Genomic DNA, 11192 nt, shown 5'->3' with positions numbered 1-11192 from the left:
GTTAATGTGACTCCGAAGGGTTTCCTGTTTAATCGCAGGAGGGCAGAGGAGCTGACTGCACATCCGTTTCCCTCCGACGACTTCACGCTCACCGCCGGTCGGCTATTAATCACAATCCAGAGAGGTCGTTAGTGCACGAAACAAAGCTCTCGCAACTCTGGCTACTTCTTCATTTGCATACAATTGAAGGGGACTTTAAATGCCCCGCAGGATCTTGCTTCGTCGGTTTCGTGGGGGGAGCTTTGAGCTTTTCATTTCGGCTCGAACAACCACGGAGTCCACGTCAAACACTTTCTTGTTTTAATCTTCTTTTTTTTCTTTTTTTCTCGCGTTCGCTGTCTGCAGCGTTGTGCTTTTTTTCTTCTCTCTGTGGACCCCCCCCCCCCCCCGCCCTTCTCCTGAATAACAGGCTTTTCTGCTCCACCCCACCCACCGCTCACGTCACCTAACACCGCGGCTGCAGCCACCGCGGACGGAGCGCAGGGCGGAGGAGGGACGCGCGGGTCAATAAACACCAGATGTTGCAACGGGGTTTCAGGGGGATTTTATTATACTCGGGGTGGGGGGGGGGGGGGGGTATTGGGCCCGGGGACGACTTTTAGCTCTAATCCGAGGTTTGAGGGAAGGACGGGAAACATTTAGGGTCAGAATTTTCTGATCCTGAGAGGGAAAACAAAGTTGCGCGTGCGCTTCCTCGAGGGAGGGTTTCATCTTCCTCCTCGTGACGTCGGCCCTGAGCCTCGACCTCTCCGGCGGACGCTGGGCTTTTTTTTCTGATGGATCGTCGGATTAAAGAAACGGCCCCGTGGGCGATTCGGGGACTTTTCTTTTGATGCGTGTGTTCTTTTCGGGACGTGTTGTCCTAAAGCAGAGGATGGAGATGGAGTGACCGCGGGCACAAGGAACTTTTCACACCCTTTAATAACCGGCCACTGGTCACCAGTCTGCTGCTGGACTTCAACCCTCAGAGCCTGATAGACGCGGTTGTATTAGTGATGTAATCCTGTGCGGCTCTATGTCCATCACATTTGGGTTTAATCTCCCCTAATGATGGAATTTGGCTCATCACGACCACTCGATTGTGTTTGTTTGGTCGTCAAGCAGCACCGTATTGTTTGATTTATGACGTGGATGTTTAGAAACTCATCATCACTGTCACGGTGCAATGACATGGATGTGGCAGGAGGATGAAGGGAGTCCTGCCAACAATATTTAATTAAATAATAACCAAAATCCATTATAAATAATGGCTTTTTTTAATTTTGCGCCATCAATAAATCATATTCTGATGACACTAATCGTCCACATTGTTCTTTTATCTTTGGAACATGAGACTTTCTCCTCCATCCTTTATATTTACAACTTCATCTTTTTCTAAATAATTAAAAAGAATGCATAAAAACTACAGAGAAATACCATTCACAACAAATAACAACCCTAATGTCCATGCTTTTGTTTAAAAAAATTATTTTACATTTATTTAACCAGGAAATGCCTCATTGAGATTAAAAATCTCCTTTACAAGCGTGTCCTGGCCAAGACAGCAGCAGCAGCAGCACGTCACACAAAGTTCCATACAATACAACATAAAACAGTGACAGACAATATAAAAAATATAAAAAAACGAAAAACAGCAGTAATCAGCGTCGCCTCATTCCCACTGTGATCCCAGTAGGATCTTTGCTCGAGGCCAGTAGAAGCTGCATAGAGTCACTTTGAGGTTGAAGACCAACACTGCGGTTTATTTTCCCACCCAGAGTTTTCCTGCCAGTCCAGAGATTTGAACAGGAAGTCCTTCTGCCTCAAGGAAGTACCACCAAAATGATATTTTATGGGAATTGCCAAATGTCAGTTTATTTGTTACTCATTTCCTGATAGCACACAGCTGAATACCTCTGATATGTTACTCGACCTACAGACTATAAACACTCAGATTAGGCTTCTTCTTCTTCTCTGGTTAAATTAAACCAAGGCTCAGTCTTGCGGTGAGAAATGTGCAGGTCTTTGCATTTTCCACGTCTTTAAACCCACCATGTTGTCTTTGAAAGTCCAACCCTTCCCCCGAGATGTTTATAGGTCTGTAACGAGAACACCCCCCCGCTGCGCTAAAGACAGCTGTTATTGGCTTCCAGCCTTGGCTGTAAAAGCGCGGGAGAAAGCACACCAAAAAAACGCCATTTCAGTTTTTCCAGTGCGTTCAGCCAAAATCCTCAAAAATGCAGAACAGAAGAACAGAAGAACAGATCCGTGGACTCTCATTGGTCCATTGTGTTTGAGGAGTTTTAGAGAACAGACTTTTCCTCCTCTGTCTGGAACTCGATCCCCATTTGAAGTCCTATTTCATAACCGTATCGCCCCCCCCCCCCCCACACAGAGACCTGTAATCACCTGCTTTTCCTCCTCTTAACTTCCGCAGGGGAAGAAGTTTGAGATCCTCCCCGACGGCCTGCCCTCGGCCCGTAAGCTCATCTACTACACCGGCTGCCCGCTGCGCTCCCGCCACCTCCTGCAGCTGCTCAGCAACAGCCACCGGCTCTACATGAACCTGCAGCCCGTTCTCAAGCAGGTCCGCCGCTTGGAGGAAAACGAAGGTATTCACAAGCAGTTTGAGATCGTTTGAAACGGCTTGGCGTTTCTTGTCGTTGTGTGTCGAAAACATAAAAGCATAAAAGATTTTGGTTGAATACTTCGGCAAAAAGTCCTTGAGCTGGTCGCTCAGTCTGACACACTCTGCAAAATGTCAAATTCAGGGGGCGACTCTGGTTGTATAGAAATCTATGCTTCATGTGTTACATCTGCATTCTCCCTACTGACCACCAGGGGGCGACTCCTGGTTGTATAGAAGTCTATGCTTCCTGTGTTAAAGCTGCATTCTCCCTACTGACCGCCAGGGGGCGACTCCTCTGGTTGTATAGAAGTCTATGCTTCATGTGTTACAGCTGCATTCTCTCTCCTGACCACCAGGGGGCGACTCCTCTGGTTATATAGAAGTCTATGCTTCATGTATTACAGCTGCATTCTCTCTACTGACCACCAGGGGGCGACTCCTCTGGTTGTATAGACGTCTATGCTTCCTGTGTTACAGCTGCATTCTCCCTATTGACCACCAGGGGGCGACTCCTCTGGTTGTATAGAAGTCTATGCTTCCTGTGTTACAGCTGCATTCTCCCTACTGACCACCAGGGGGCGACTCCTCTGGTTGTATAGAAGTCTATGCTTCATGTGTTAAAGCTGCTTTCTCCCGACTGACCACCAGGGGGCGACTCCTCTGGTTGTATATAATTTGTACAAAACAGACATAATGTGTTACTTATTGAGCTTTAAAGAGACATTTCGATCCTCTCATCAAATCCCATCCAGAAAACTTTCAGGGTTATACTTTAAAATCAAATAAAAAATGTAAATGTCGCACTTGGACTGAATATATTGTGATTCCGTTTCTGTGTGATCTGGTTCCAGACAAGAAGCAGTACCGGGAGTCGTACATCAGCGATGCTCTGGAGCTGGACATGGACCAGCTGGACAAACGCTCCCGAGCCAGCGGCAGCAGCGCGGGGAGCGTGTCCCACCGCAAGCGGCTGTCCCGCCACTCCACCACCAGCCACGGCAGCTCGCACACCTCGGGCATCGAGACGGACAGCTTCAGGGCCTCGGGCCAGGCGCCGCACCGGCCCCTGAGGACCTGCAGCTCGTCCACCACCAGCCACGGCAGCTCTCACACCTCCGGCATCGAGAGCGGCGGCAAGGAGCGCATCCTGGACGACGACGGTAATTTGCCGTTTTAAATATTTCGACCGAGTTGCGACAGCCAATCAGCGTCGAGACGCTCCGCCGTCGGTGAATCCAACTGCTGCTGCTCTCATAGCGCTGGAAGCGGCAGTCATTCAGACGTAGTCGGGGAAAGTCACCGAGCTGTGTGAGCCTACGGGTGATGTCATGTATGACTAGAACGGGCACTCGGTAGAGCGCATACCTTCGCATATCACGATATTGGGCATTGAATTATGAAAATGTTGGCATTAGTTGCATGCCAATTGGATATAAATTGACCGCGCTATGGTAAAAAGAAGAGTTTTACCTTTTCATGACCTTGACCTTTGACCAGATCGATCCCAAAATCTAATCAAATGGTCCCCGGATAATAAGCGATCATCCCACCAAATTTCATGCGATTCGGTTTAATACTTTTTGATTTATGCGAGTAACACGCATAAATAAATAAATACACGGCGATCAAAACATAACCTTCCGCATTTTCAATGCGAAGGTAAATATATATAGATATATATGATATTAATGTTATGAACCCGAACACGAGGGCGTTAGATGTTCTGACGTTTGTGGGATGTCCACAACAAGTATAAAGCAAAACAAGTTAGGTCTTCCACGGTGGAAAAGATAACCGTTTCCACGGAGATAAGCCCCGCCCCTCGCGCGAAAAAGCCACAACTGTTCAAGCGAGTAAACTGTGTGAACGCGGCTCGAGTCGATTCTTCATACAGAACCCTCGTGACGGCGACGACTTGACGTGTTTGAAATCCCTCCTTCAGAGATCGAGATGCTGGTGGACGACCCCAAAGACTACGAGGAGCTCCACGAGATGGTTCTGGACCAGGAGCTGTGCATCCACATCACCGAGGACATGTTGACCATGTCGCCCGACCCCACCAACGGGTACTCAGGTAACTTTTGCAGTAAAGACTCCAGGAGAGTCAAACCCAATCGTGTGCGGTCAGAACACGAAGCGGACCGCCATAAAGAAGCATTACGCATAACTAGAACGGGCACTCGGTAGAGCGCATACCTTCACATATCACAAGATTGGGCATTGAATTATGAACATGTTGGCATTAGTTGCATGCCAATTGGACAAAAATGTATGGTAAAAAGAAGATTTTGACCTTTGACCCGATCAATCCCAAAATCTAATCAAATGGTCCCCGGATAATAACCAATCATCCCACCAAATTTCATGCGATTCGGTTTAATACTTTTTGAGTTATGCGAGTAACACGCATACAAATAAATAAATAAATACACGGTGATCAAAACATAACCTTCCGCATTTTCAATGCGAAGGCAATAAATCACGCCTTTATCTGTGGAATTACTTTTTAATGGCGATGGAGAACCCTTTCATCCTCGAGTCTCGCGGTCTCCGCAGGACTGATCGTGAAAGACGTCAGCTCCTCCACCTCCAGCTCCTCGGAGACGGTCGTCAAGATGAGAGGACAGAGCATCGAGTCGCTGCCGCAGGTAACTCGGATCTATACACCCGTGTACCGCGTGAATCAAGCGCACCGCTACGACGGAGCGTGCACTCATGTTTCTTTTTTCTTCTTTTTCTTCCGCGACGTTCGATGTCGCCGCCCTCCACTGCAGACGTCCGTGTGCAAGAAGCCTCCGTCCTCGACCGACCGCCACAGCCAGTCCCTGGACGACGTCCGGCTCTACCAGAAGGACTGCCCGCAGTGGGCGGAGCTCTGCCAGGACACCGCCCACAGCTACACGTTCGGCTGCGCCCAGGAGCAGAGCGACGGCGGCGGCGTAGGCGGCGGCGGCTACCAGGGCCTCGCCGATCAGCGCGCCGGCATGCTCGCCGAGCAGCAGCCATTTCCCATCAAGAGGACCAACAAGTACTTCTCCCTGGACCTCACCAGCGAAGAGGTGCCGGAGTTTGTGGTGTGAAGGCGAAGAAGAAGAAAAGAAGAAAGAAAAAAAACAGACGCGGTGACCTTTTTTTTTCTTCTCGCCCCGACGTCGAGAAGCTTCGGCCCTCGGGGAACGAGCCGGGAGAGAGAGGTGGGTTTACGGGACGCCGGCGAAGAGTCGGCTTCACCGCCTTCGGACGATTAACACGCGACAAACGAGCACGGACCGCCGCGGCCGGGAGGGGAGCCGAGAGGACGGACACGCGCTCCAGAGACATCGGCCTCTTTCCACCGGGAAGGAATCAAAAAGGGATCGTGTCATCTTTTAAAATTTTTTTTTTTTTTTTTACTCAAATCTGCTTCCGGAACTCCAAAGCGGTTCCTGGGACCCACGCGCCGCGTTTCCCCCGCTTCGTAAAGCCGTGCGTGTTTGTGTGTTTGTGCACGTGGGCTCACGGCGGACCGGAGGCCCTCGAGCAGCGCATCAAAGATCTTCTCCGGAGGACAGAAAACCCTCTCTGAGCTACGAACCAAAGACAAGAGTCGTTCCGACTTTTCCTCGGCGTGCTGCCGTGACGACGAACAATTCACAGCCTCGCCGGGGAGGAAGGGAAGGACCCACAATCCTTAGAGAGGGAAGCAGCCTCGGTTTACTTCTTTCACTCCATTTGACCTCAGCAGGAAGTGCAGTGTGCCACAACCCCCCACCGCCCTTCTCGGACTGGACCCCCCCCCCAACGATGTGCCTTCATCACTCTATGCAGGTGTCAAACCGTCGCCATGACAATCACGCCTTTTTCGTCATTATTAAAGATTACAAACATTGTCGCGCGCGCACAAAAAACCTCAGAGGTTTTTTTTTTTCTTTCTCCGGCGTCTAAAAAAACTTCAAATAGAGACTTTGATTCCGAGCCGTTTCCGCGTCTCGTGAACTCCCGCCCGGTTTCCCGGGAGGAATGAGGTCGAGTCGGTTCCTACGTGTCCCGACCTGCAGCCACGAACGCTTCCCTGTAATCTAAACTCAAAATGGAGCCTGCTCGGCTTGCCGGGGCCAAAAAAAACAAAACGTACATTTTAATGATGTACATGTGCGTCTTCCTTTCGGCTCCACTTCCACTCTACTTGTCTTCCGTTGTTTTTGTTTCATGCATCGTTTAAAAAAAAAAAGAAATGTTATACTGGAATTTGTGTTGTTTTTAATTCTTCATCCTCTGGTTTTGACCTGAAATCTCTTTACTTGTTGTATTTTTTGTACGAACTGTTCTGACTCTGTGTACGTTCAACAGTTAATCTGCGTGCGGATGATGTCATTCAGTATTACAAGCGGAATATATGTGACAGTATTAAGGACGGGTGATGTTTGTGGGACTGAACCAGAAATACTGGTTTGATCTTTTTTTAATCTCAAGAGAACTGTTGCTGAAAGCTCTTATTTCACAACAGGAGGTTGTTGCGGGTTAAATCAACCAATAAAACAACACATCGTATTCATAAATCATGCAGCTCGGATTCAAAGTGCCACAGTTACTGCTTTGTCTGATTTATAAATAAACAATATAGTGCTTTTAAAAAAAAGATACAACCATAACATTTGTAACTTGAAACTTATCAAATTGAAAACATTGCACCACAGAATTACAGCGTCATTGTATGTGTCCCCTGACGGCTTGAAAGACGCGCGATCTCCTTTTCTTAAAGAAATTCAAGAAAAATTTCCCGTGCTTTTATTTTGAAGGTTTCAAATTAAATGGATTCATGTTGTAATATAAAAGACAGGGGTATGTACAATATTTCTACACTCAAATAAACAATAATCAAATGCAAAGAGAGTTATTTAACAACATGTTCGGGGAGTTTATAAGTGTTTCCGGCCCTTTAAGAGGGCGGCCATGATGCTGATGTGGCCCACGGTGAACATGAGTCTGACACGCCTGCTCCAGATGATTCGGTTTGATTTACACCTTTTCAGTTCGAATGATCCTTTAAGTTATTGGGGATTCTGCCGATGAAGATGAATACTCTCATTAGCGTGAAGCTCCAGCCAGAAGAGGATTAGCTTAGCTTAGCATAAAGTACTGGAAACACCTCATGACTGATTAGCTACGTTATTTCGGTCCAGATCAAACCAAACTGTATATAACGCGATAACTCGGGAGCTTAAGAAGTGACGATTGGTGGGTTTGAACCCGGCTAACTGTTTCCCCTTGTTTACAGTCTTTATGCTAAGCTACGCTAACAGATGGCTCATTTGAGATCACTGATGTTTTACCCGAGTGTCACCAGGTCTATTCACACCCACAGCTGTCACGACCGATACATTGCAATAGCATCAAATAAATAAAAACACACACTTAATGTCACACATAACAAATACACAACGTTGATACCGCAGTGTAATTAAAAACAACTTCTATATGTGTTCCAGTTTTTTTCTTCCACTGATTTAAACTTGTAATTATTTCTACTCATTAATGTAAAATGTGTAAAGTAAAGTCATATTTTGATGGACAATGATGTTTGTTCTATTAAAAACCAGTATGTGTTAAGGTCCATAGCCATACAGTCATACCCCGCGACCTTAACAGTCCTCATAAGTTGTTCTAACTTCCTTTTCTGACTTCGTTGTATGGTCTTACTTCCTGAAGTGAGAGTCTGTATGTCTGTGTCCATGATCCCTTCTGTGAAAGGATCTCCCTTTTTAGGAAGGGAAAAAAACCTCTTCTTTTCTCACCCTGTCGGTAAAAAATATGATTTGTTATGATGAAGTCTGGTCCGTGCCTTCTTGGTACTAATGCCCTCATTATCCAATAAAAAGGTACACTTATTTGCCAAAGTTCTGATGTTTTGTAGTGTTTTCAAAATGAGGTTCATTCGCTTCTTTTTATAATAATAATAATATTATTATTTTTTACACTATAACAGAATTTGTTAAAGAAAATTACCATCCTTTTAGTTTTTTTTGTGGCCTTTTAATATATATATATATATATATATATATATATATATGTGTTTTCCAATAAAAAACATAAAAGTCGTTATCTGTATTTTGCGCTCAAAAAATTGACCAAAACTACTATTCAAATATAATAAATGTTGTTAATAAATAAGAATATGTACAGGACTGTCTCAGAAAATTAGAATATTGTGATGAAGTTCTTTATTTTCTGTAATGCAATTAAAAAAACAAAAATGTCATGCATTCTGGATTCATTACAAATCAACTGAAATATTGCAAGCCTTTTATTCTTTTAATATTGCTGATTATGGCTTACAGCTTAAGAAAACTCAATTATCCTATCTCTAAATATTAGAATATCATGAAAAAGTATACTAGTAGGGTATTAAACAAATCACTTGAATTGTCTAATTAACTCGAAACACCTGCAAGGGTTTCCTGAGCCTTGACAAGCACTCAGCTGTTATAAATCTTTTTTTACTTGGTCTGAGGAAATATTAAAATTTTATGAGATAGGATTTTAGAGTTTTCTTAAGCTGTAAGCCATAATCAGCAATATTAAAAGAATAAAAGGCTTGCAATATTTCAGTTGATTTGTAATGAATCCAGAATGCATGACATTTTTGTTTTTTTAATTGCATTACAGAAAATAAAGAACTTTATCACAATATTCTAATTTTCTGAGACAGTCCTGTATGTTGGGTCATAGTGAAGCTGTGATGTTTCCTTAGCGCGTGCTGCCCTCTGGTGGTCAGACTCGTTCATGTAGGTCTCCGCTCGGCCTGAAGGGGGCGCTGCTGTCCGACACATGATGTTTCCTCTGGTCCCAAAGGTGAAGTGAAGTTCACGAGGACACGTTTGACCTGCCGTTGACCCTTGAGCAGCACTTGGAGCGTATGATTGATGCCCGTGAGGCGCGCTGTGTCTCTCAGGCCCAGATAGATATTAGTGAGAATGCTTTTATTCCACGCTGACTAACCTTTATTAACTTATAAAGGTTGTCCTTCAGTGGATGAAGAGTTCAGATCCTTTTCATGATTAAAAATAGAAATGCTATCGTCTCAAAAGACTCCATAAAATAGTCAAACAGTCGTACAACAGTCACAACATTGCATCGTAAGATACTGTTTTGCATTTAAAGTTTTAATCAGGAAAATAATTCAAGTTGTCAGATGGAGTAAAAGTACAGAATGTGTCTCTGAATTGTAGAAGAATAGAAGTAAAGTTTATGTAGTGATGCGAGAACTAAATACTCCTCGAGGGATCGACAAACAATGTCAATGTTGGCTGTTCAAAGAAAATACAATAAACAAAGAGGCAAGAAACTCATTTAAAAAACATACAGGCAGAAAACATACAGGCGGAAAACATACAGGCAGAAAACAACAGGCAGAAAACATGCATGCAGAAAACATACAGGCAGAAAACAACAGGCAGAAAACATACAGGCAGAAAACATGCAGGCAGAAAACATACAGGCAGAAAACATACAGGCGGAAAACACGCAGGCAGAAAACATGCAGGCAGAAAACAACAGGCAGAAAACATACAGGCAGAAAACATGCAGGCAGAAAACAACAGGCAGAAAACATACAGGCAGAAAACAACAGGCAGAAAACATACAGGCAGAAAACATGCAGGCAGAAAACAACAGGCAGAAAAAAACAGGCAGAAAACATGCAAGAAGACAACATGCATACAGGCAGAAAACAACAGGCGGAAAACATACAGGCGGAAAACATGCAAGAAGACAACATGCATACAGGCAGAAAACAACAGGCGGAAAACATACAGGCAGAAAACATGCAAGAAGACAACATGCATACAGGCAGAAAACAACAGGCGGAAAAAAACAGGCGGAAAACATGCAAGAAGACAACATGCATACAGGCAGAAAACAACAGGCGGAAAACATACAGGCAGAAAACATGCATACAGGCAGAAAACAACAGGCGGAAAACATACAGACGGAAAACATGCAGAATTCAAGAGAAAACATGGCTGCCTTCCTCAGTGAGCTCCACCTCCTTCCTCCGACACAGATAACGCACGTCTCTCTCTCTCTCCCTCTCTCTCTCTCTCTCCCTCTCTCTCTCTCCCTCTCTCTCTCTCTCTCTCTCTCTCTCTCTCTCTCTCTCTCTCTCTCTCCCCCTCCGAGCTCAACAGCTGTACTGTATCAGTCATCCACCATCCACTGCCGTCGCCATGGCAACAGAGAGGGGGGAAATCCATTCTCTTGCTCCGTCACCGCTCCCTTTCCTCCACGCTCTTCTACTTTCTTTTGTCTCGTCGCATTCGGTGTTCACACAGCGTCGATGTGTCCTTTTTATTTCTTGTCTTACATTGAAAAGATGATAATGTGTTCCGTGAGGACCTTTTTATTATTCTGTGTAATTGTTACACCTCTCATCTTCCAGTGTTCTTTCTACAGGTTTCCTTCCTCCATGTATCTGATCTCCTTATCTATGAGTGTGTGTGTGTGTGTGTGTGTGTGTGTCTGTCCGATCATTTGAGCTGATTGTCTGAGAGTATTAGGTGGCCGTGTGACTCCAGCAGCGGCGGTGACCTCTCCGTAAATCCCATGG

At 45.2% G+C, this 11192-nt stretch overlaps 1 protein-coding gene across 1 annotated transcript in view; it reads left to right on the top strand.

Moving 5' to 3' along the window:
• frmd6 (FERM domain containing 6) overlaps positions 1-8487 on the top strand; it is a 31250-nt gene extending 22763 nt beyond the window's left edge. Inside the window, exons 10-14 of the mRNA XM_056425703.1 lie at positions 2417-2591; positions 3460-3768; positions 4551-4682; positions 5165-5256; positions 5383-8487. Coding sequence (XP_056281678.1) covers positions 2417-2591; positions 3460-3768; positions 4551-4682; positions 5165-5256; positions 5383-5688 — 1014 coding nt within the window. The 3' untranslated portion in view covers positions 5689-8487. The remainder of the gene's footprint in view (positions 1-2416; positions 2592-3459; positions 3769-4550; positions 4683-5164; positions 5257-5382) is intronic.
• Positions 8488-11192: the final 2705 nt, after the last annotated feature.

The sequence above is a fragment of the Pseudoliparis swirei genome, chromosome 11 (assembly GCF_029220125.1).
Source record: "Pseudoliparis swirei isolate HS2019 ecotype Mariana Trench chromosome 11, NWPU_hadal_v1, whole genome shotgun sequence".
NCBI classification, from domain to species: domain Eukaryota; kingdom Metazoa; phylum Chordata; class Actinopteri; order Perciformes; family Liparidae; genus Pseudoliparis; species Pseudoliparis swirei.
The sequence above is the reverse complement of the archived record's forward strand: the minus strand, read 5'-3'. Positions and strand labels throughout refer to the sequence as shown.